The sequence below is a fragment of the Microplitis demolitor genome, chromosome 1 (assembly GCF_026212275.2).
Source record: "Microplitis demolitor isolate Queensland-Clemson2020A chromosome 1, iyMicDemo2.1a, whole genome shotgun sequence".
NCBI classification, from domain to species: Eukaryota; Metazoa; Arthropoda; class Insecta; order Hymenoptera; family Braconidae; genus Microplitis; species Microplitis demolitor.
In genome coordinates this window covers 2,549,532-2,576,269 of record NC_068545.1, presented here as the reverse complement: position 1 = coordinate 2,576,269, position 26,738 = coordinate 2,549,532, and the positions used below count along the sequence as shown (strand labels likewise).

At 34.3% G+C, this 26,738-nt stretch overlaps 4 protein-coding genes and 1 pseudogene across 6 annotated transcripts in view; 1 reads left to right on the top strand and 4 right to left on the bottom strand.

Annotated features, from left to right (window-relative positions):
* The window catches only part of LOC103568319 (uncharacterized), a 58,022-nt pseudogene extending 52,053 nt beyond the window's left edge, over positions 1–5,969 (bottom strand).
* A 677-nt stretch (positions 5,970–6,646) lies between these two features.
* LOC103568327 (NADH dehydrogenase [ubiquinone] 1 alpha subcomplex subunit 5) lies at positions 6,647–7,665 on the bottom strand. Its single transcript, XM_008545166.2, has 3 exons — positions 7,552–7,665; positions 7,066–7,227; positions 6,647–6,951 (listed from the first exon to the last, which is right to left on the bottom strand). The coding sequence occupies exons 1-3, from the start codon at positions 7,570–7,572 to the stop codon at positions 6,778–6,780; spliced, it is 357 nt and encodes a 118-aa protein (XP_008543388.1). The 5' UTR covers positions 7,573–7,665; the 3' UTR covers positions 6,647–6,777.
* Positions 7,666–7,813: 148 nt separating this feature from the next.
* On the bottom strand, positions 7,814–9,724 carry LOC103568339 (40S ribosomal protein S5). 2 transcript variants are annotated; one of them, XM_053742678.1, is made up of 3 exons: positions 9,652–9,724; positions 8,956–9,333; positions 7,814–8,152 (listed from the first exon to the last, which is right to left on the bottom strand). In XM_053742678.1, the coding sequence occupies exons 2-3, from the start codon at positions 9,322–9,324 to the stop codon at positions 7,868–7,870; spliced, it is 654 nt and encodes a 217-aa protein (XP_053598653.1). In that variant the 5' UTR covers positions 9,325–9,333; positions 9,652–9,724; the 3' UTR covers positions 7,814–7,867. The 2 variants fall into 2 exon arrangements, with proteins under 2 accessions (XP_053598653.1, XP_053598649.1); XM_053742674.1 differs by having other exon boundaries at positions 9,596–9,678.
* Positions 9,725–10,219: 495 nt separating this feature from the next.
* Positions 10,220–11,690, bottom strand: LOC103568356 (40S ribosomal protein S5). Its single transcript, XM_008545195.3, has 3 exons — positions 11,583–11,690; positions 10,961–11,338; positions 10,220–10,557 (listed from the first exon to the last, which is right to left on the bottom strand). Exons 2-3 carry the CDS (start codon positions 11,330–11,332, stop codon positions 10,273–10,275), a joined length of 657 nt encoding a protein of 218 aa, XP_008543417.1. The 5' UTR covers positions 11,333–11,338; positions 11,583–11,690; the 3' UTR covers positions 10,220–10,272.
* A 257-nt stretch (positions 11,691–11,947) lies between these two features.
* Positions 11,948–26,738, top strand: part of LOC103568367 (zinc finger protein 608) — a 100,080-nt gene continuing 85,289 nt past the window's right edge. Inside the window, exons 1-2 of one of the 2 annotated variants that reach the window (XM_053740659.1) lie at positions 11,948–12,136; positions 12,668–12,786. The gene's annotated coding sequence lies outside the window, so the exon portion shown is untranslated. Of the gene's footprint in view, positions 12,137–12,209; positions 12,279–12,667; positions 12,787–26,738 lie in introns of those variants that run through there. The other variant, XM_053740681.1, reaches the window with a different exon arrangement.

Genomic DNA, 26,738 nt, shown 5'->3' with positions numbered 1-26,738 from the left:
ATACTAAACATAATAATTTAATACACAAACTATAAATCACTGGGTAAAAATAATAAATCAATAATTTAATACTTTTATAATAATAGACATGAGAACGAGACCTAATGCCTAATACTACTTGTAATGTGTGTCTATATATATATATATATACATATATATAGAAAAGAAGAATAAGAAGAGAGTCCAAGTCTAATTGTGAGCAACTAACGGACCTAGTGAGTTGGCTCGTCGGGTTAACGTTCGCAGACGACTTCCACAATTTCCTCTACTCTACAACTCCCGCCAAGTATTACTTTACACTAGTCTGTACCAGCCGAAGCTATTTTTCAATATTTAAACAACTCCCACTCGATTACCAAGTAACAAAAAAAAATAATAAGTACGAGGTTTTTCTCGCCTCGATACCGTGACGCCTACTCCTATCCACGTGCTGATGCTGTGCTGATGGACCTTCATAACTAAAGACCCGACTCACCCATCGTCATCTCGTCACGCGGCAAACGTTTTCCCAGAAATACCCGCCGGCACTGTGTGCACAACCTGGGCATTTAATAACAGGTATAAGGGATACGTATTTATATCTGGCGCGAAAAATTATTACCCCGAGGATTAATCACACCCGCGCCACATTCCGCAATCCGATACTTATTTATATAACTATTTTTTTAAAAACTATTGTGTGTCTTAGATATCCTAGTGGATGGACTAGACAACGCCGGCGTGAAAGCGGCTTCCAAGTACCAGGCTCCTTTTTTCCTGAGTCATAAAAATTACGCATTGTGTTTGGTTGCCAGCGGAAAGATGCTCTTATAGTATGTGCTGGTACCATTCGGTACTACACCATTGTTCTTTTAACCAACTATACTTTTAAAATATCTATGCAGCTATTTACCTTCTCTCCGGTACTCGCCATACCCGCGATACCTGCCTACAACTCTAACATACTATACCGAATACCTGGAAAATCCCATTTACTTTTGTCTCTTTTATTCATTTACCATCACATAAACTCATCATTTACTCCTACACTCCTACGCTACGGTATTATATAATTATAAATATATATATACGTGCAAGTATGTATCGATTTAACGGATGTTATTAAATGTCAAGTGTCTATCGATGGCTTCAGTAATATCCTGTACATGTTTTATTGATCGTTTATACTCGAATAGTTTGAAAGTTCCGGAAAATAAATTACAAGCAGTCAGATATATATTACTGTTGTATATTAAATAAATAATATTAATACTGTACACTGTGAAAAATCAGCAGTGAATTTGGATTCTATTTTAATCTCAATTCACTCGGAAACTAGAATCAGATTTGAAGTTTAAATATTCAACTAAATTTCCCTTCGAAGTAAATTTCACTCCGGAAATGTTTTACAGTGTAATGAAAGAAATGAAAGAAATGACTAATAACTGAGACTCGCGATTACGATTAATGAGTTACGCGACTTGTGAGAGCAAACACGGCACAAAAGAATCAGGGATTGTAATAATAATGGAGTAGTGTAATGCCGTAATATCAGGACGGATTTAAAATCAATATGTGAAGAGATGGTGATGCAGGAATGCACCGTAGACACGGTTGTTTCTCAATAACGCACAAAAACGACCTCGATGAATTCAGCATGCCTTACGCGTCGTCATAAGCTGCTACTGAAGCTGAGTCGGAGCTGCTCCAGAACAGGACTACTCGTATCGTGCGCTGTCTGTGTCATTCGACACTTTCGGATTTGCGATACCTCAGTCTATGTGGATGCTGTATATTTATATTTATATATATATATATTATGATTATTACTATCTTGGCGGACGGGATTATACATAAATATATAGCTATAGGCTACTGTTACGACTATAATGTTCGCTAAAGTACTTTATTAATCATCAAAAATCGATTAGCATGAAACTGAGGAATTTAACGATCTAGACGGTCATTAATCCACATAAGAGTTAGTAGTCGATGTATATTGAATGACGCACGTAAATATAGGGGAGGGAGAAGCAAAACGGGGTACTTAAGGAAATACTAGGTTTTCGAGAACTCAAATATGCTAAATTTTTTTTTTTTTTTTATGATATTCAAAGTAAATCGAAAAAGTTTTCAGTTGCTGCTAAAAAAAAAATTCTTTGTGGGCAAAATGGGGGATTGCCTAAAAAGACTGAAAAAAAAATTCTGGATATTAAATAAATTTGATTGAATTAAAGTTTTCATAAGTAATTTAAACGAAGAAAAAAAATTTCAAGAGCTTTCATCATAAAATAAGTCATTAACATTTTTCCGCTGACACTAGAATTTTGAAAAAGTTTACACTGTAAAAAATTAGCGGAGTGAACCCGGATTTAATCCAGAGCGAATTCGGATGGCTGTTAATTTACTCCGAAGAAGAGTTTATTTGGATATTAAAACTTCGCCTCAGGGTGAATGCGGATTTTAATACAACCAGATTCCTCCGAAATCACTCCGCTGAAAAGAGAAACTCCCTATTTATTCCGTATGCGATGTGATTTTTTTTTAAATTCCAAAACTCCAGTCACTCTGAATTAACTTACGACTTTTCAGCGTAACGAAAAAAATTCAAAGTGATGCTCAATTAATTAAGCAAAACATTAAAAAAAAAATTTTCGGGGTACTCCGTTTTGCCCCCCCCCCCCCCCATATGAATTAATAAATGTTTGGTAAAAAAAGAGATGCGTTGGAAATAGGGCGTGCGGCCTGCTTCACGTATCAGCACACACGTGTGCGCGAGAAACCATTCACACCACGTGTGTTGTACTCTATCATTTATCCTGCGTATATATCTATCGTATATTTATTGTCCATATCGTTATTGTTGTTGTTTTTATTATTATTATTATATTTAATATATGGATTTATGAATGCAGCCAATAAAAATAGTAACGGTTGGCGTGTTTACGTACGCGAGAACGCGAGGTGTCGATTCAGCAGCGATATATATATATATATATTCGTACATATATATTAGGTGAATGCGTGATGCGAAATCGCATTGCTGAAGACTAGGTTTTTTGCAGCCGCTAGTGCTAGATAAGGTTGGAAAGTGCCATACCGCTTAACGTTTTAATGTTTTCTTGTTATTCATGCCGCGATTATTCGATTTCTAGCAAAAGAGAAACACTTAATTACACTAGCCTCCGTGAAGAAATAGACTAATTTAGTGTTTTTACTCCCTACTCTGCACTGACGATACAATTGACGCGATACTTTTATTTATTTAAAAGATGTGAGATAAATCAATTAGAAACCTCCAATCATTTATATATATATATATATAATACATATTATATATAATTGCCGAGTACTCCAGTTAAAGAGAAAATAAACCAAGAATGTAATTACTGTGAGGTCAGTGTTAATTTTACCGTTTCATAAATAATAATTTATTTTTTGTAGGGAAATAAAAATTTTTTTTTTAAAAATAAACAAAAAAAAATAGAAACCAACATATTTTATGAGTAATTTAGAGCGCATTATGTTGTCATTTAATTTATGATTAAAAGATAAACAGCGGAGGTATTTGTTGTCTTGGAAGGGAAATGAAGTCGTGTGAAAAAAAGTTCGAGTACTTATATATATATATATGAAAAAAAGATTGGTCTTACAATGGGAATCGGTATGAGAAATTAAGTGAGTCGGCATTGCAGTAGACTTAAAAAATTTTCTTTAGTGAGAGCCAGATGTTTTGTGTGTTTAGGCTTCTGAAGATTTTAGTCAAAGTTGGAAAGTCACGTTGCCACTAATTATTATAATGCGCGATGAGTAGCCTAGAGTTTCAAGAGATAAGAAGAAAAAGTTACTGAAAAAAGTATCTATCTATCTATCGTATGGCCTAATTTCGTGTATTGTAACCGCGGGTATACAGAATTTGCCGGGCGTTAATAATCCAGAGCTTAACGAGCCCGGGACTCACCCAATACTCGGACCTAAACCTGCTCGTTAGATCGCCAGGTAGTGAATTTAACTCAGAGTCTAAGTCTCTGCTCTATCCTGCTCCAGCCCTCTACTTGCACATCCACGGAGGCTGGGACCACGGTTCATTTTCCAGGGTGTCCGAGAGAGAAGAGACGAAGAAGAAGAGAAGGGCGGGAGAGTAAATTCCTTAGGGTCTCACCACAGTAGACAGTAGACCCTCTACTCGGTTGCTCCTCTTTACTTTGCAATCGACGATATACCGCCTTTAGATCGCTCTCTCGAAGGGCGCTTGACATTACTGATAAAATCTCATACACCGACTTGCATTCCATCTATTCCTATCCTCTCGCTTTTATACCTCATCCGCAATCGGTAGCTTAATGAACAGCCTCTACTCTCTATACTCTATATCCTACATATATGTATACAAGTATACAGTATTTTTATTATAGTTATTATATATATTTCCGAGTTTAGTTATTGGTATGCCGTGTGGAGACACATGAGCACACTCGACTATACAATACAACACACTGCTGTACACACAGTGACAATCGACATCGTTTCATAACACTTTGGCACGCCAGTGAAAGTTATATATATTCAATAATATCCTAGAATACACAGCTGAGTGCTGGCAAATAGCATTGGCCACAATATGACGTAGCATAGACATCAATAGTCAGTAATCAGTAATAACAACATGGATAAATTTAAATAAATAAATAAATAACCCGTGACATCGAGTGTGAAATAATATACTGATGTAAATAGATAACGAAAACAATATGACATAGTGTAAATATCTTGCGGACATATATTAATACAATGTATTGTGTTGTATTGTCGAGATCGAGGTGACTTGTGGTTAATCAAGGACATCGTTAATGCCACGAAAAATCCAATGTCAGTGAATCCTCGACATTACACGACTGGAAACGACTGAGCGAAAATGACACTCTGTTTTTTTAGATTTAATTAGTTGTTGATGTAGAGATGGATGGGGATTGAAGATCAATCAAGTGGGATTGGAGTAGTTTAGATCTAGGATACTAGATGTCTGTTAAAAATGTATGGGCATCATCATAATCACTCCGAAAGCGAGTTTACAAGAGCCACGATACGAGTAGAGAACGAAATCGACACTTACCGATAATGGAGCCAACGGCGTGCCGGTGATCCCTTTCCCACGGCGCCACCGATATTTCAATCCGACACAGATAGACCGACAACAAACGGCCAAGGGGTTCACTGTACCCAAGTTGGTTGTGCTCAGCCTCTCGACAGTAAAAGGTCCACCTCGGAGTGCTGGTGCTGTTGCTACTGCAACTGGTGGTGATTCCGAGGGAACAAAGATTACAATTCCAACTCAAATGATGATAATAATAACAATAAAAAAAAACAACAACAACAACAATAACAATACTATTCACTGTGTATAATACAAAACCGTTCCACAACAGTAACAACACGTACCGCGATTACTCCAGTAGTTATTACGAATCAATACAACAATAATCGCGTCTAAGTTTCACAAAGGATCAGTTGTAGTAAACTCGAGGCTGGTCGTATAGTTAACTGACCCGCGGACGTGACCACCAGTTGACTAGCTGGCTCCTGATGTCGACGTTGATGTCGTCGGTACTGGTAGCAAAGGAATAGCCATAAACTATTGGCACTAGTACTCGCTGGAACGGTCGTGGCTGGCAACGGAGGCGGTGTAATTTAAACTTTAGCGCACTATTGACTGTAACTATTAACTCCAGCACGTATAACTCGACGAGCGTGTAACGAGACTGCCGTATAAATACTGAGTACCCGAGCCCGCGTAAGACAACGGTAACGATAAGAATGAGCGAGCAAGAGAGAAAGAATGAAAACATGCGTGAACATGAACGCACGATCGTAACTTTGTTTACATCCTCGACGAGAAACACGCGCGCGATATTGCGTCGACGATGTCTCGGAGGCAAGTGCGGCAGCAAAGCGTTCTCTAAGAGCTCTAAGACATGGTATTGCGAGCATCCAACGACCGACCGACTCACCGACACAATCTTTCTACTCCTTCTTATTACTTACAATCTCTCTTGCTCTTTCTCTCCATCCCCTCTATCACCTTTCGCTCAAGACTTACCTGGATAGTACTCGCGCTGTCTCTCTTCCTCGCCGACGCTCCACCGCTCCTATCCCCCTCAACTCGGCTTCTGCACACACACAACACACATCCAGACTTTACTACAACTTTGTTACAACTTAAGACTGTACATATAATAGCATAGAATATTACAGATAGAGGATAGAGATGGTTATAGTAGAGACCAACGAGCCAATACAAGAGCACCAGGTATACGTACACACCGTGATCCTCGCGGCCACTTGTTTTTCCTCAGTACTTTTCTCCTATTGCCAACTCTATCTCCAACGACTTAGCAATACTTACACACTGCCTCTGCACTTTCCCGCTATCCGACATATGAGCGAGACTGAGACAAAGACCAAGACCAAGACCAACAGACCGGCTCTCGTTACACCGGCTAATTTTAAGTTATTTTAACAACCAAAAAACTTTTATCGCTCGTTCTGTTCATCAGTCGATCTCGCCAAACTCTAAAACTCAACGACTTTCAGACCAACCTGGAACCTAGAACATTCCACATTCAAATCATTCAAAGGGTTCCAGTTCACACAATAATTTAATCTGCCATGACATTTAGTTGTATATTTACATTAAATTAAGTTTATATTTTATACCATGATTATTATTAAACAATGCCTATATTAAATACATGTATCTTTACTAAATGTATGTATATATAGTATATAAATGTGGGTAAATTACTTGTGAGGTGGCCAAGTCCACTGATCCTTGGGCGGTTCTTCAGTCAGAGGCTCCCATGGTTGCCATACGACCATTTTACGAGCCAGCAGCAACTCATTTTCAGCTTGTATTATTAACTCTTCTACTTGACCACATCCTATTTTCTTCTCCAGAGCCTCTACGTCGGGAGTCTGTTACATTTTAATTAGACACTTAATTAACATCACCGTTATACTTATAAATAATTGTAATAATAATAAATGATAATTAATTGCGATATTTTAAATAAATTAATGATTACATACTTCTTTAACTATTGCGGCACGTTCCTTGACAATTTGCTCAGTACTTATACGGTATGCTGATGAAGACGGGAATTTAGCAAGCACTCGTAGGATTCTTGTGTAAATATTTGTCAGCGAATGGTGGGGAGTTTTTGCAACTTCAAGTCCTTTTAAAAAGGTCGACTAAAAATACAAAAAATTTTCAGTAAATAATTAATATAATAAAATCCATAAGTTAGTACAGCAGATATTTGAAAAATTATTTTTTAATTCATGGAACTTGAATTAAATAAAAATAAAAACTGCGCGTTTTTGGAATTTGAATTAGTAGTGAATTTTTTGAATTCTTAGATTTCTGTTTGTTTAAAATTTTAAATTTGTCGAATATCTGCTACTACTCATACAAAAGTGAGGTTATGACCAGTTGTGTAATCAAACAAATCACTAGCAAGATTTTAATTTTTTAAATTATTTATCAATTCTTTGTTAATTAATTTTAATAATTACCTTCTTTAGAACACCGGCCATTGTTTATTAAATAAATAAATTATATGATTAGACAGAAGCTACAGAACGACAGCTTGAGCTCTGCACTGCAGCTGATTGAAGTTTAAAAAATAAAAAAATTAGAGGTTGAATTGAGGATAACTTCAGGCGAGTTCTTCTTTACCGACAGGTAGTAGGTATTGATGCAAATTAAAATTAGAGTAAGAGTAAATAAATATAATTAAAATTTGTAATTAATTTTAATTAAGGATAAGTAATAAAATTTATTTTGTAAAGAATTTAAATTTTTTATTGATGTGGTTACAATGAAAAAGACTTATCGGTTGGATTTAGCAACACGTTCAAGTTCATCTTTCTTTTTGATCGCGTAGGAGTTCGAAGAACCCTTGGCGGCATTGATGAGCTCGTCAGCAAGACTCTCAGCGATTGTTTTGATGTTTCTGAAAGATGCCTCGCGAGCTCCGGTGCACAACAACCAGATTGCTTGGTTTACACGACGAAGGGGTGACACATCAACGGCTTGACGACGAACGGTACCAGCACGTCCAATACGTGTAGAGTCTTCACGTGGTCCAGAATTAATGATGGCAGTAACCAAAACCTAGACAATAATTAATAATTTATTAATCTCAAATAATCATTTAAAAATATGATTCTGAAGTTAGCAGACAAAAATTTTTCTTTTTTTTTTTTTCTTTAACAATTTAAAAAAAAAAAAATACAATTATGCAGACGTAGAAAATTTTAAAAAACTATTAGTGCAATTTTCTGACATATTTTGTTTTTATTATTTATTGTTTTCAGAAAAATTTAGAAATTATCAGATACTGACTTATAAATAAGTGTGAATGTAGCAGACATGAATTTTAAGAAAAGAAATAACAAGTTAAAAATAATGAAATTTAAAAAAATGCGCGTAAGAATTTTTTGTTGATCCAAATACGCATTTTTAAATTTTTATTCTACTAACATTTCATTTTTTTATTGAAAAAATGAAAAAAAATTCTCACTTGTCAATAACATTCATACTCATGGCTAACTTCAGTATCGTAGAAATATGATCCTGAAGTTGGCGGATAAAAAACATGAGTGTGAATGTAGCAAACATCAGATAAATTTTAAATTATCAATAAGTAGAGTAATTAATTGATAAAATTAAATTGAAAAAAAAAAAAAAAAAAAAATGCGCATTAAAAAAATTTAAAAATTAATAAGTGCATTTTTTAAAAATATTACTTTTTTAATTATTTATAATTTTTAATTTAAATGATGTCTGCTATATTTACTCATAAAAAAAAAATATTTTATTTTTAATTTATCGTTTTGAAAAAAATTCAAAAATTATTGAAAGTCGACTAATTGTAGTATTGTTTAAAAATAAAATATTTAAAATCAATTACTCACTTGAATAGGATTTTCTCCAGTAAGAAGATGGATAATTTCAAGTGCGTGCTTGACAATTCTTACAGCCAACAATTTTTTACCATTGTTACGACCGTGCATCATCAAGGAGTTGGTCAATCGCTCAACAATTGGGCATTGAGCTTTGCGGAACCGTTTGGAAGCATCACGTCTTGAAGAATGCGGCAAATATCTCGCATTTTTCTCTTTCACTGCAATGTAATCTTGCAGAGACAGATCACTGACTTGTACTTCATCGCAGCTCCATCGCCCGAACAATTTTATTTCCGGCAATTCTGCTGACGGAGCGGGGGCCACTGTCTCGGCACCGACAGTGGAGAGCACCACGTCGTCGTATTGTTCTACGTCCATTATGATTACCTAGAAAATAAATTTTATGTATTTAAATATATATGATATATATATAACCTAGCATTCAATCGCTCAATGCATAACCATGCGTCCACATGGTTGGCCTCCATTCACTCATTTTTCAAAAGCCGTCAACTTGTGTACACAAACACTTGCATTCTTATCATCACAACAGATTCAAAAAAAAAACATCACTTATTCTTTTATTCTCTACGGATTTATGGTAGTTAATAATTAATTTCTTAAGCCTGCTATTTAGTCAGATCCTAACCTGTAAAACCTGAAAACACTAGCTTAAATAAACACTTATTTGTGCGACGTTCTTACCTCAAGGGTTCATAGGAAAAGATCGCCACGACCAGAGATAATGACGGACAGTCTTCTGAATTACTATTGCGGAAATAGTACGTCATTCAAATCAACTACTATTTATAATTAAATAGTGTCTTACTTACTTTTATTCATATCATAAAATAATTAAAAAACTATTATAATTTATCATCAATTCAAAAATTCAAATTCTAAGATAAAATTATTTTTTTCTAAAGTATAAATAAATTAGAGGTAGTAGATAATGCGCGCGCACTTGAGATCAAAATATAGTGGAGGTAAAACTGAGGATAACATCTGGCGAGTTCTTACTTATCAACAGGTAGTAGGTAATTAATTCAAATTAAAATTAGAGTTAAAGTAAATAAATATCTTAATTAAAATATATAAAGAGACCCAATACCTGGTCATGAAACTAGTACCCGATCCTTCATGTATTTATATGTCTACATTTAATATATTTTCCTAAATATTAGATATACAAATACATAGTGATTGGGTACTAGTTCCCTGATCGGGTATTGAGTCATCTACCTTAATTAGTTTTAAGGATAAGTAATAAAATTTATTTTGTAAAGAATTAAAATTTTTTATTGATGTGGTTACAATGAAAAAAACTTATCGGTTGGATTTAGCAACACGTTCAAGTTCATCTTTCTTTTTGATCGCGTAGGAGTTCGAAGAACCCTTGGCGGCATTGATGAGCTCGTCAGCAAGACTCTCAGCAATTGTTTTTATGTTTCTAAATGATGCCTCGCGTGCTCCGGTGCACAACAACCAGATTGCTTGGTTTACACGACGAAGGGGTGACACATCAACGGCCTGACGACGAACGGTACCAGCACGTCCGATACGTGTTGAGTCTTCACGAGGTCCAGAGTTGATGATGGCAGTAACCAAAACCTAGACAATGATAATAATTCCGAATTAATTAATTAGACAATTAATAATATATCAATCACGAATAATTAATCAAAAACTAAGGCAGTGCCCTCCACTTTTTAAAAATATACAATGACCAACAATGATGCCAAGTTGACAGACAATTGCTGACTTTCTTATTTTCTTTTTCAACAAATCAATTAAAAAAATAAAAAATATGCACATGTAAAAAATTTTAAAAACTACACGTGCAATTTTTTTAAATATTTTTTTTAATAATTTATCTTCTTGGAAATAATAAAAAAATTACCAGACATCGGCTAATTTCATTATCATTAAATTTCGAAACGTTAATGTTAGCTGTCATTGAAAATTTAAAAAAGTGGGGGAGCTGTCTACGAATGGCCTCAAATTGATTACTCACTTGAAGGGGGTTTTCTCCAGTAAGGAGATGGATAATTTCAAATGCATGCTTGACAATTCTTACAGCCAGCAATTTTTTACCATTATTACGACCGTGCATCATCAAGGAATTGGTCAATCGCTCAACGATTGGGCATTGAGCTTTGCGGAAACGTTTGGAAGCATAACGTCCTGACGAATGCGGCAAATATCTCGCATTTTTCTCTTTCACTGCAATGTAATCCTGCAAAGACAGATCACTGACTTGCACATCATCGCAATTCCACCGTCCGAATAATTTTATTTCCGGCAGTTCTGCTGACGGAGCGAGAGCCACTGTCTCGGCACCGACGGTGGAGAGCACCACGTCGTCATATTGCTCTATGTCCGTCATGATTATCTAGAAAATAATTTATATATATTTAAATATATATAACATACATGTAACCTAACATTCAAACGCACATGGCTGGCCTACATCCGTTTGTTTTACGAAAGCCGGCAGCTTTCGTACACAATCACGTGCGTTCTTATCATCACTGGGTGTAAAAAAAAAAAATCATATGTTTTTGGATTTTTTACAGACTTATTATGAGCATATATTAATTTATTAAATAAATAAATCATCTGTACAAAATTCTTACCTCAAGCGTCCATAGGAAGCGATCGTCACTTCCGGAAATAAATGGTGGCCAATATTCTGAATTATTATTCCGGAAATACAACAATTTAACTACTGGTACATTTAAATAAAGTGTCCTAATTATTTTTCATTTAAATTATACAACAATTATAATTTTTTAATTTAAAAATTTAAATACTAGAAAATAAAATTAATTTTTTTAAAAGCGTAAATAAATTACGGGCAGTGGATAATAAAGAAATGCGCGCGCATTGAATGATTTAAGTATTCGTAAGTTGTCTCGAGCATTACAAGATGGCGTCAGTTTGTCTCTTTACTCGGTACAGTTAACACGTAGTTAGAGTTTAAAATATTCGTTGAGTTTTCTTTTAAAATATTCTTATTTAATTTAAAGTTTAATTAGTTGTGAGTGAACTTAAAGTTATTAAAAACAAGTGCAGTGTAATTAAATTGTTTTTTTTTTATTTCAATGTGCGTGCTAGTGTAAAAAATCTTTTATTATCCGGGTGTCGCTCGATCTAAAAAATCCGGAAACGTAAAGACATTTTTCTTACGGTATTATTATTATTATTATTATTTTTTTTTTCATAAGTACAAAATTCAAAAATCCATTTTTAAAATCCTCTTTTTGTATTCGGAAAATTTATGAGCATGAATGTAGCAGCATCAGACAAATTTAAAATTATAAATGAATAGAGTAAGTAATTAAAAAATAATATTTTTAAAAAATGCACTTATTAATTTGAAAATTTTTTTAATGCGCATTTTTTAAAAATTTTATTTTTTTAATTATTTACTCTATTTATTCAAAATTTTAAACTTATCTGATGTCTGTTACATTCACACTCATGAAAATTTGAGCGTGAATGCAGAAAACATGAGACAGTTTATAAATTTAAAATAAATCAATATATAAATGTAAAAAAATGCACATACTGATTTTTCATTTATCTAAATATGCATTTTTTTATTTTTTTGTTACATATAATTTTATTTATTTGTTCTAAAATTTTAAAAACTAAATTGTCAGCTACATTCAGATTGAAAATTTAAATCTCCATTTTGATAAATTTATTTTTTCTGCAGGTTAATTAATAATTACAAAGTATACAAAGAAAAAATAAGAATTTTACTGGGAGCTACTGGATCTGGATGTGAAATAATTGGAGCCGTTTGTCAAGAGTGTGTGTGACAAGACACGATTGGTAAGTACAAACAGATTTACCAAACAATGCGCAAACTGCTGTAATTATGACAGAGCGTAAGCCATCAATGATATTCTACAGCTATGTATCTATATATTTATACACACAATATATTGTGCTGAGTAGTTTGGTAGGTTGATAAACTTAGAGGTCGGGTAGCAGTGTCCTGGGTGGTGGACAACTGAAAATAATCCCAGAATATTTCGGGATTGAGAGTGAGGATTGTGTGTTCCCTCCATTGTAATCCTTGTTATTTGAAACGTTTTCCTGGTTGTTGTCAGCTTGAAAAGGAAAGGGGAATTGGTAAAGGGTGGCCTGACCTAGAGGATGAGGTCTCGAATGAGTGAATGGGGTAAACCGGGCAGTTGCAGCGCCCCGGTGGTGGTGCTGCTGCTGGCAAGTCTGGTTGGTTTTGGTGGCTAGGATGGATGAGAAAGACGAGGGCAGCGAATTTACGACCCTCGGTTCGTTCGAATCGCCGAGCCATCTCGGATTCCACTTTATTACTTTGAGTAAGATTAAGCTCAGCTCGACATGGGTCTACCGCACGGTCGTTAACGCTCTCACATGTAGAGACTCACACACTGAGCTATGACTTACACATCTACTTCTATCTACATTTACATCAACGTCTACATCAGCATCAACATTTATTTTTACTCTGCTCACTAAAAAGTCTTATGGTCTTGAGACTGTGACTGTGACATGGGATTTTAAAATCTTGAATCTCTATTCTCTAACTGCGGTGATGGATAATAATAATAATAATGAATATTATTCATTTGCAGGCCTTAAATTACTATATTATTGTATAATAACTTGTTGGAGAATCGTTTCATTGGTTAATGTATAAACTAATGAAGCGAAAGTAAAGTGGAATAGAAATTTAATCGAGAATACTGAATAGCGATTGTGGAATTGAATTAGTAACGCTTATGGAACCCATTATATTATATTCTATATTCTGTATTCTACTGTTAGTTTGAAACTCTGGCGCCGACCTTGCTATTGCTACTTGCGCTCTGTTCTGCCAGACTACCGCTGCTCCAAGAAACTCTGCTACAATATCTTCTATTAACTTTTTTTCATACATAACTTCTAGGTCATTAGCGACCGCTGACGAGAGAGTTTTCATTTTAAACGATTTTACCTTTTCTCTGTAAGCTTTAAATTTTTTTGGCTTTTTCTGGATGCATAATAAATTTATCAGCTGGTTTATTTTTTATTAATGAGGATTTTATAAAAAATATTCTATTTATTTTATGAAGAAACTTCTTGTGGGTTATAAATATTTAAAATATTGCGGGAAAATTTTTTACCCTCCATTAATTTGAATTTTTATTTAATTTCAATAATGAAATTTTGTAATCCGTTGTCAGATTGATAATTTTTCTGTCTCTTAAGCCTCCAGTTTTCGAAATCAGAAGTAGATTTGTCGCTAATTAAATTTCTTAATCGGTTAAATCATTAAAAATCCATCACGCATAAGAATTTATTGATCATTAATTTTTAATTTAAATGAAACATGAAAATTTAGTAAACATTTTTTATTTTTATTAGAAATAAATTCGAGTAGAAATTTTATTTTTCATGAGATTTGAATGAAATTATTTCTACAAAAATTTCAAACTTTCATAGAAAATGGGGACAACCGAGCAACTTTATGAGTGCCCATTATGGACACAATAAAGTTTGTAATTATCAAGTCGAGTGTGTTGTTTTGTTGGCTAACATTGTTTAATATTTTTTGCATAATAACTGTACAATGTACAGGCTTACAAAATCGCGTATTGTTCGTCTGTCATTTAAAATTCCCTGAAATTACTTGGAGCAGGTGACCGGTATTGTCTGTCAATAAGTAAATTACACGAATTGCCAGTGAGTTTGTAAAGATACAAAGTGCTAAAGAGGACAGACTTTAATCCGCGGTACAAGACAACTCTTAGCACAGTCCCTCAATTAAATATCCATGTCGACAATAATCGCCGGTTTATTACGTAAACTAACTGCACAAACATCAAAGTCATCGCGAATGACAATTTCTCCATGAAAACAACTCTCCCACTCCGTAATTATTTTTATCTACAATCCATTTTCTTTTTCCGTTTAACATTATTTTTTATCAAAAGAACTTCCGCCGCTGAAAAAAATATAAAAACACTTTCATTTCTCTCAATTAAAATTATTATTTTCTTTCGCCATTTTTTAAAACACACAGAAATAAACATTTCCTGTAATTGTAAAACATATAAAATAAATATATAAATTACACGTATAAAAATAATACACATTGACTTACATACTAATTGGAGTTTAGATTAGTTGAAAGAAATTTTTATTTCTACAAAAGTTTGTACCTGTGATAGACATTTAGTTCTATCTCTTTCCATTCAATTAAACTGATCGAACAATCGTTTTCAGTTGTTCTCATGCGTACTTTATCTTTTTCATGTTTCTCTCACACTATTATTCTTATTCTTTCTTATATATATATATATATATATATATATCAAGTCGTGGCCGGTTCTCCCCTTCTCACTTAATACATACGAGTTACCACACATGCAATGTCTCTTTTAGTATTGTATATATATATTGTATGTTGTATATATATATATATATATATATATATATATATATATATATATATATATGAATACAAGTTGAACGAGAAACGATTTGAGGGAGCGCTGTCGGGGCGCGTTACATTATATTCTGTGGGCTTGTAGACTCATATCGTATTATTGTCATGTTTCGCTAACACAATCCGAGTAGACAATAGACAAAGACAGAAATATACAGCAGTTGTATGATTCGAATTTACTGTCTATATATTAATATATTATATATATTATACACATTCACAGTGTATATTTATATGTATACATATATTACTTTTATTATTGTTATTATCCATCAGTATTACTGTGCATTTACGGTTGGGATTTAATTCACGTATAAATAGTATCCGGTTTGTAAAAATGTCAATATTAACAGCAATAAAAATAAATAAATTATAAAATTACAAGATTTCATTTTTACGGCTGTTTTAAATTTATTTCGGGGCATTAAAATGTTCTGGATTTTTTTAACGGCCGTCTCCAATTGTCTATCTGTGAAGATCGGTTGGAAAATAATTTAAAACTTGTAAAGTTAAATAGCTTAAAACTTTCTCAAAAGGTGTTTCTATCGTTCTCACTTTGGAGTTATTTTTTTTTAAACATAAATTATAATATTTATGTACTAACGGAGTTGTGAGGCTAAAAAAATCAATGATTTGAGACAATTAATTCCTCTGAAGATTTGTTTTCCTGTAGCTTCTGTGTAGTTTAAATAAAAATACCCATAAATTAATTATAAAGAATGAATAAGAGAGTAAGAGTGTTAAAGGTGAGTCGAGTTAAATCAGAGATATTTATCGCGTAATTCGTTTGAGAGCTACAGCGGGTGAATTTGTCTCTCCCAAGGGCAGAACGCAGTACAAGAGTCCGATATCCGATTCTTTCTGGGTTTTTCTCGCTCTTTTCCTATATACTCTGTACAGCATCCAACAGCAGTCAACTCCCAACACTCACATATCTCAGAGTAGAACAAGAGGGTGGAAAACTTATTTCCATTAGTTCACCCAGCGGGTGCGAGCGAGTATACTGTTCTCAAAACGTCCTCATTCCATCTCATGTTCTCTTTCTTTTCGACTTATTTTTTTTCATTGCTCCTTCTCTGTCTCTTTATCTTGTTCTCTTCCACTCGTTCCTTATTCCCCAGCAATACTGTCAGGGTTTACTCCCAGCCTGCGGGCATTTTCCACCTCCACATCTTCCTGTTCTTTGTTCAATCACAGTGCCCGGCAGTTTACGCCAGGCTCTCCGTGATTATTTCTCATTTGGGCGTTTTTATCAGCCTTTTATAACAGCATATTATGTGAAGAATATCTTCAGCACAATATTTTTTTTATTTCTCCGCTTCTCACGCTTCTCAGGCTAACTAGAACACCAGATACAATGTAAAGAAAAAAAAACAACTTATTAATGTTAACATTACTTTTAATAAATTCCCAAAGGCTTTAATTACTATTTTATTTAGTTTTTTAAATTAAATCTCGAGTTGAACGAGCGAAAAAAATTAACAAGTGTCTTCTTTTGTCTCCGACTCATCAGCTTTTTTTATTTCCTACGTTCTCTTGACAACCGCCGGTGACTCCTTTCTCTTTCTCTTATTTATCTTGTACCAAGGCAAACCGCGTCTCTCACCTCCTCATCACTTCTCTCGTCTCTACTGGTCCTAAAGCACCGCACTCTCTCTATCGCCACTACACCGTTTCTTTATACAGTCATCAGGGCTTGACTATCTGTATATACAATATACCTGCTAGCTGTGGAGTTGGATTTCTGTTATACAAAATACAGTAGACCTCTCGAAAGTCATTTCGTTAGGAGCTAATGAGAATAAAATTATCTGAAAAATTTAACCATCAATAAAAAATATTATAATTTTAAGGTGGGAGGGAATACGACACACGTTTGCTTTTCTTAGATCAAGTAAATTAGGATTTTATAAAACTGACCCTCAAATGCCCAATTTCGTTGTGAGTCGTCGTTAGTTTTTGTCATAAAAAAATTCAAAATAATGCTCAATTATATTTTTAAAAAATATTTTGGAATTTTTTATATCTGCCTCGAGGTTAAGTCAAATTTCAACTCGATCTGTTGTGAAAAAAAAATTTTCATTTCAATTTGATGAATATTCTGTCTCATTTCCAAAGTTAAAAATCCGTCAAAATTCCAATAGACGAATTTTCAAACGATATTAGAAGTGTGTTACCACAGACATCCTAAAATTATGATAAACTAAATTTTTTCACAATCCAAAGTATATATAATGGGTCTTTGAAACAGATACTTTGATAAATTTAACAAGAACTAGAGTCTAGATACTTAAGACCCTCTTGGAAACTCGAAAGAATCTTTAAACTCAAGTACTAGTATAGACTAAATTTCGGTTCTAGTTTTGTTGACACAGCTATTACAACTTACGAATGAGTCTTGGAAACTCGGGCTGGGTGTTTCTAAAGCAATCTTCTGTTACTAATTTTCTCGCTCAAGTGTACCTGGCAACATGCTTTTTCCCTTAACCGTGACTTTTATGAGTTCGAAAACCGGAAGACCGTCATGCCCGTATTCTCTCTCCGTTCTTGTATATTAGTCCACACTGTTGTTATTGTTACTGCTATTGCTATCGTATTCCTTGCTTCCAATGCAGCCAAATGTTTCTTTTAAGTTCTTTTCACTTACAATAATAAACACAATACATGTTATTTATAATACCGAAAAGTATATCTCCTGGCATACTTTAGAAACCGTCGGAATTATTGTTAATGGAAAAATTATACTAATACCCAACGTATACAATTTTATTCACGATGAGTTAGCTACGGTTGTAGATTTTAAGCGGCCATCATCATCTACAGGCTCATCGCTCTGCCTCGAGCATTTTTACGAGCATATACCGAACGAGAATAAAAATTTTAAAAAAAGTAACCTGGAGAAAACCGAGCACTAAAAAGAACAAGACAAATCGTTTTTTATTTTTAATTTTACTTAAAAAATTTTTTACTCTCATCCACTCATCGAACTTGACCCCAAGATCTCATCAGCCATCACCTGTTCCACTTTCAATGCATTATTGCCGCTCCTTTGTAAAACTTGCTCACCAAATTTCGCTTCTGATTAAATTTGAAAGGGTCAATAAAATTATCCAGATTATTGTTGAGATAAAAAAAGTATTTATTTTATTTCTATAAAAATTATTATAAAAATCTTGTTATGAACAAGTCAACAGGGAAAGTTTTGTCCGCGGGTCGTATTGAAATTCCGGATATCCTTTCAGAAGATACTGAGTATCTATATCAATCTATAGTGTAACAACTGAGATGTACTTTTAATGTAAGTTACTGTTGAATCCCAGGGGCTTTATCTTCGTACTCATAGCCAAGGGCAAGTTTCCTTCAAGATCCAAAATAATAAAAATAAAGACAAGAGTTTCCTTCAGCGTAGTAGAGTTGTAGTGAAGTTTTAGTTAGTAGTTGTATATAGAGGCATAAGATCTTAAAGGAGAAATACGTAGAGTAGCATCCTTGTCTGTTGCATTGAGAGAGTTCAAGAGTTTGACCGTGGGGTGTATCCTAGCAACCCTCGAAACTGCTCGAGGGGTTGTAAGACCAGTGACGTAACAAGGACGCCTTGAGCCCCGTTATCATGGGTTTGGTTCTGTACTCACTCCTCTTGATGAATGCCAGCGAACTTGTGATGGTACTTGAATACCGAAGCTCTGACAAGTATCGCTTCTAAATAATTAAAATGAAAATAAAATTTAAAAAAAATTACAGTGATCCTGGGATTTATTGATGAGAGTCCAATTAAAATCCAGGATCTCTCATTTGTCATCACGAGATTACTCAATCGTCATTATATCAACTCGAGTTTATTTTAATGCGCAACTCATGCTAGTTATTTATCGTCATCATCATCATCATCATAAATTAGAAAAAAAAAACCCCTCGCTTGATCTGTAAACATGAATTCTGATATCGAATGTTGTGTAAAAGAGAGCATTAAAGTATAATTTAATTCAATAATAAAACCTGATTCAACATAAAACTTTAATCATATACTTAAGCCAGTAGATATAGGCTATCGGGTTTCCGTCAGCTCTTAAACTATCTGATAATATCACACGGCAGTTTAAGGTCATTAATACTTGCCGGTGGTGTCTTAAATGAAGGTAACATAAATAATAACTTAATATTTCAATTTATCGAGCAATCAGAGTGTTGATGTGATCGTGCTGTTGGTTTGTCAAATTCATCTTCTCGCTTGGGCAGCTCAAACACAAACACCAAGACTAAGACCAATACCAATACCAATTCCAATATCAACTATGAGTATTAGCCTTCACTTGTAGACGTTGTCGACACGTGCGTTACTAACTTGCGTTCAGTCAAGATTAACGGCTTTATTGAATTTCTGTCCCTGTACACTATCCCAGCTAAGGCTTTTAGTCCAAGACTATATATACACAGCACACAACATCCATATAACACATTTATATAGAGTTAGTTCTGCGGTATAGAGAATTACGGTCGACTTTGTTTCCAAAATCCTCAAAGTTTATGTGCGTATGGTTCAGCCATCTATACATTAAACTTATATGGCAATACCACTTCTACTACTACTACTACTACTACTACTACTACTACTACTGTGTAGACCAGAATAAATGCACGAATGCATGGGAATGTGGTTAGACAATTAGCGAAAAATATAAATAGAGGAAAAAATTCAAACCGCAAATTGTGATAATTCGCTTTTATTATCGTTGAGGTATTGAGGACTGCTACTTAGCCGGTTATTTAGAGTTGTTAGGCATCTAAACAACTAGACAACCGAGCCTACACATTGCCCATTACACATTTAGAGGCTGAGGCTGGGGTAAACTGAGCAAAGATGAAACTCTTGCTCAAGAATAGTTAATGTACAGAGGATGGATGCAAACTGCCTAGCTCTCACAAATCGCAGTAATTAAGTTTAAACTATGATAGTAGTAACTGTAATAGGTATTCCCCTAGCTAATTTTCTCAGTCCTTTAGTCTCGGTTCTGAGTCTCTGTACCCTAATCTTGTTGTCTCATTCACTCGTAATATTCTTATTCTCACCACACTGGATTACCGTAGCAGCTCGTTTTAGCTCTGCTCTCGTGTGTTTATGTGTTTGTGTGTTTATGTGTGTTGAGTGTATATAGTGCACGTGCTCAACCAACCGAGACCCATTTGAGATCGAATATACGCGGGCCTCGGCCAACACATTGTCAGATTAACATGGAAATCTACTTGGCGACCGGTTTACGCGGTTATCGATTTCGACCAGTCTTCAACTCCGGCACGCAAATTATGTTGACTTATACTTATATTAACTACACTACCATTTCGGTCAGTAAGATCTCAAGAAATGATAAAACTATTTAAATTAATATTGATCGGTAATAATTTTTTTTTTTTATTTTATTGTATGTTCGCTGATCATTAATAAATTCCGTTTGTGTGTCATATTTAATTTAGGCGATAAAGCTAATTTATTTTATGTATAAATTTATATTTCTGCTCAGCTCTGACAGTTTTTTATCTGATAAATAATGGCTGAGATATTTATAAATTTAAGTGACTTATGCTTCAAAAATAAGTTTTTAATATCTTTATAAATATATTTTTTACTATTAATAATTATCCACATGTAAGAAATATTTCAATTTATATTTGTGTTCCAATTGCACTGAGTAAAAGCTTTGAATATTTAAAACGGTTATAAAAAGTTTGATAGTCGAAAATAAAAATAAAGTGATTTATGGTTCATGGGAACGTCATATCATGAAACAAAATTTAATTTAATAACAGCAGAGTTGTTATTATAATTATGTTTATTATTTCTGATCGAAATTTGAAAACTGAGGAATTAATAAAAAAAAAATTTACGATACTTTAACCGCCGACCCTAAAATTTCCGTAACTATTTTATTAGCAGTTAGGGTTTTCCTGGTTTAAATAGAGTGAAATCGTCCAGATGCTAGCCATATGTCAATAATGATTGGTTAGGATTTAGATATAAAAATTAACGCTCTATAAAGACTGTAATTCGTTACAATAAAGGCAGCTTTCATAGCGGAAAACCCAAAAAAAAAAAAAAACACTAAAAATTTAAACGCTCGGTTAACATCGATAGTGATAGTGATGAGTTAAAAATTAACCGATTTATTAAACCAATTGATTGATATAAACCGATGAAGCCGTTATAAATACGAAACAATGAAAAAAGATCTCTGTAATTAGCAATTAGTAGTTAACGATTGACTGGTTAAGCCATGAATGAACATGCGGGTTGAAAGCGACTGGCATTCAAAGTGCTGGTGATTTGATTGTGATCGAATTCTACCAATAGGCAAGTGTACTACTAATAGGAACAAGAGAGAGAGAGAGAGAGAGAGATAGGCAGTAGAGAAAGCGAAATTCAATTAGCACATGCGGCTGCTCTAGCTCGCTCAAAGAAAGGATAATTAAGCACACTTATCAACTCTATTGTTTGACAAATTCATCCGAGAAGGGGTATCACTATATGTGCTGTATACTTTTACCTAGACGAGTAGAATAAATTTTCCTTCCATTGTCTTTTCAGTACATCAATTTCCTTTTCGACATCGGTGTCGTTAATCTGCAAATCGATTCGTCACTTAAGATTTCTCTGAAAATTCCGAAATCCACGAAAATATACTTGTATATATATGACTGTGGTATCTCTGGAGACTTTCATTCGCCTCAGTGTTGGCATTTTCAATTCCTAGCTCCCTATATTTAATATATATACTGCAGACTGACAGTGTAAATCAAAAAGAAAAACTGTCGAAAGAGTGTAGAGACGCGGAAAGAATTTACTGCATCGTTACACTGGCAATGACACCCTTCTATAGTCGGTCTTCTATTCGTGGGATCCCCCGGGAGAGAAACTTACGACAAGTTTAGTCTTTTTAGTATCTCGTTTATTAAACCATTCCTTCTTGGATAGTTTTTCTTACTTCTTACGCGGGCAAGTCAAAGGTCAACAGCTATTCATTACACGGTCTCTCCTTGTATCGGTCTTCCGCTCGTATCCCCAGGGCTCTAGAGAACCCATTCATCGATCATCAGACACCTTTTTTATGTGACGATCAATTCTTCACTCTGTTGTTGGCTCGATATGTGTTTTTATTATTTATTTACACTCTACTATTTTTAAGTGACTACGTATTTCTTAAGCTTCTCATGTTAAGCTATAATTCAAAATTAATAATCGTACAATGAAATAAATAAACAACTAAATCCATTTATTTTTACTTTAAACAGTAAACCAGATAAAGATAGTAAGAGGGTTTTGTAGAGAATGTGTTTAACCTTAATCCACATAAACCAATAATCCCATCATAGTCGCAGGCATTAGTGCAGACGCTGGGGTTTATTAAACTTGTATCCGTAAAACAATGTGAGCATTTAATCTTTTTATGTACATACATTCATATATCTATATATAGGGGACGGTAAGGGGGCAAAATTTTATAAAAAAAATTATTTTTTTGAAAAGGGGTTTGAACCTTCTTCTCTGTTACACTCAACTGTACGAACGATACTATTTTCGTTGCACTTGCGCAGTAAACGGTAAATTTGGCCAAGTTTTTCTCTTAAGAGAGGGAAGTTGGTGATTTTCTAATGACCGTTGTCGTACCATTTGATGCGTAAAGTTATTATTTATCGAATGAAATGTTTGTCGATCGGAAATTTCAGTTTGTATCTGAAAGCGGCTCATTTTAAATTTCCATTTGCTAATGCAAGTGCAACAAGGACCGTTTCGTTTGTTCACATGCGTATGAGAAAGATAACAGATGGCATATCTTCCTAAACAAACCACTATTATCTAAAAATTGAAGCGCACTTTACTAGATTAAACAGTAGTGCATCAATCTGCAGTCTGTAGTTTATATTTAGAGATTTTGTTTCCGAAAAGAACAGTCGAAAATATCTTATAACTCCTGTTAAATGTTTTTCAAGCATTCCAAAATCACTTGTAAACATAATCGAGCATTATTTTGAATTTTCTTTGGTAAACTTTTTAAAAAATCGAGTGTCAGTCAAAAAATAACGACTTTTGTTTTATAATAGAAACTATTAAATTTTTTTTTCTTTTTTGAAATTTTTTATCCTGTAAATTACTTATAAAGAAATTTAGTTTAATCAAATTTATTTAATATCCAGATTTTTTTTTTCACCTTTTTTAGGAGGTACCCCATTTTACCCGCAAAAATGAATTTTTTTTAACGGCAATTGAAAATTTTTTCTATTTACTTTGAATATAAAAAAAAAAAGAAAAAAATTGCAAATTTGAGTCTTCGAAAATTTAGTACTTTCTGAAGTACTCCATTTTGCCCCCTCCCTCTCGTTTATAGACACAATATGATGTGTTTATGTAATAATTACCAGTATAAATGATAACGTCATGTCACCGTGAGACGTCGAAATTACGTCGATGATTGGAAAAAAAGTGTAAGATGGTTTTTGAGCGAGAATAAAGCAGTGAAAGGGGAGCGCAAAGAGGGATGAGACACGTGCTAAAGAAACGTTAAACACATTTCAGTCGTTTGTATGGAGCAATTAGTATTTATAACAAGGGTGAGCTTGCCGGGGTTCTCTATATCGTGCTGTGGTATATATTATATATGTATATATAGTTATATATATTGAGTATAAAAGAGAGTAGAGTAGAGTAGAGTGGAGTAGAGTAAAGGACAAAATTCAAGTTTTGAAGAGAGATATATTTTATCCCTTATAAAAGCGTAGTAAAGAAAAAGGGAGCGAGTGACGAGGAGGAAATAAAAGCGTGGTGCGACCACATGCCGTCAACACCCCGTCCCCTCATTCCCTTCGGCGTCGAAACGTGACGAGATTTTCGAATAACATTCTCTACCTTTTTATTTTACTTTTACCTTTTTTGTTTTTAGATTTTTCCCCAAAGACGTTCCGTAGTAGTCTAGTCTGTCCAATTCCAATAACTTTTTGTCTGAAAAATTTATTGACATGTAATTGCTGTCGATACAATTTATACTCTCGTACATACATAATTTTATAGCATCATTATGTTGAAAATTTAATGTATCGCATTTTAATTTCAAATTTCTGGCGGGTAATTTTCAAATAAATATTCTGTTGAAAAAATTAATTAGACCTAGACGTAGACTCGTAACTTTTTTTCTTTTTGTGAGATCAGGTTCTGGTGATGGTAATAAATTAATTACAATTGATAATTCTATAAAATTGACAATGTACTTATATAAATTGACATGTCATAAATATTGATTGCCTGAGGGTTGACGCAAACGAGAATGAGAAACCGAGAAGCACTCTACAGGTTTTCATTTGTACGTACGCCCGACGAGGATGCCTGGTTTAGCCCTCCGGGGAACTATCATCGGTCACTGAACACAGCCGAGCTCTTTTCTCTTTTCAGATTCTACTCTACTGTTATATATACCAATCACTTTTATATACTTTTATTTTTTATCAGCTATTCGCTATCCTATCTGGTATTCCCTGCATATCCTCTGCGTCGCAAATACTTTAAATTGAAATTAAAAACATGTTTATTAACAATCGCTCCGAAAGATTGCGGCGTTTAAGGAAACAAGGAAAATCTTAATTAGTTCGATGTTAAATATGAGAATATTACTCATATGTATATGTATACATATAAGTGAGAAACAAGTTTGTGAGGTTTAAAAAAATATATAAATTAAAAAAAGGTTTGGTAGCTGGCGATTTGTCGGCGTATTTTAAAAAGCTTACAGAGCGCATCTAATCTTTACTTGCCGTGGCCTCTACAGTGGAATAGATATTTTATCTCGGAAGAAGGGTTCTCGGTTCTTAGATACATAACAGATATATAAACGGACGGGCGCTGGTGGAGAACGAAAACGAGTGAGCCGTTCACTGACTAAAGAGGAAAAGAGAGAGACCGAGTGAGGGCTTGGTGAATACTCGAGAATGGAATGAAAGGAGGTGAGGAGTGGATGGAATAAAAAGAGTAAGCCAAAGAGGGAGAGAGAAAGGTTCAGCACGAGAAATCGATGCTGAAGAACGACGGGGAAGATGAACCACCGCGAGTGAGGAAGAGAGAGAGCTGGTGTAAAAGAGGAAGGCGACGAATCTTAAAGGGAGATAAACATCGAGCAGTATCGCCTTGAGCGAGGAAGAAGAGACTGAAAGGTGTACGAGGCAGATGGAAAATAGCGGGTAATGTGGGCTAGAGGAGGACACAGATGTCCTATAGTAATTTTTCAGCAGGCTGGCGCTCAGAATTTTAATGGGCCAGCAAGAGGAGCAGATCCTTTAAGAGGGAAAATATGCGAGTGAGGAAGACGAGCTGCAATACGTGAATGAGGTACAAACAGTAAAAGAAATAAACCTGCATATAAAAATCAAGTCGCTCTTATTTTGCCTCTTGGCAACTGGTGGATTTTTATTTTTATTTTACTTTTTTTTTTATAACGTTTTAATACAACTGTCTATTCACGAGTAAGCCCACTCTTTTATCTGCTAATATTTTTCCGTTTTTCACTGTTTTGTTATTATCTTTTTTTTTTATACTCCAAATAATTTATGAATTTTAAGCATACAAGAGCATTTTTAGTCCGGATACTTTACTCAGGAATGTTTTTTTTTATTTTAACATTTTTTTTTAGTTGGTCCCTCGTCTCTCCTTGTTCGGTCTTAATTTTTAACCAACAGCTCATTCCTTATTCTCTCAGCTGTTTTCTCATTTACGTTTAGTTGTTATATTCCCTTTATATTACTTATATTCTTTCATTCTCTCGTCTCAGTGACCGTATGGCTCTTACCACACAGTGTGTTCCATCATCCGTACTACTTAGCACTGGCTGTGCAGATATACGCCCCAGGCAGGGGAAAACAAAAGCAAAAGACTTCGAAATATAAAAATAAAAACCAACAAATTTCACTTTAATACATGATAAAGAGAACAAATAAAAAAGAACAAAGTGAAAAAAAATAAAAAAAAATATCTAAAGTGTGATATTGTGTCATATATATCAATAACATATTGTAATAGAATAAAAAAGACACGTCATATGAAAGTTGAACCCCCAGTAGAAATGAAAAAACGTCGCAGGACGAGAGGCATTTGTCGGTCGATCGGTTTACTCGCGAATGACATTCTCTTCCGGTTGAACCTAGTGACGGTGGTGGCAGTAGCAGCACCAGAATATCTATCTCTCGTGGGAGCATAAAACGGGAATGTGTGAGATTGCTCGTACACATTGACGTCAACCTTCCATGCAACGAGGATAGGCGTGAGCCATTTTCTTCC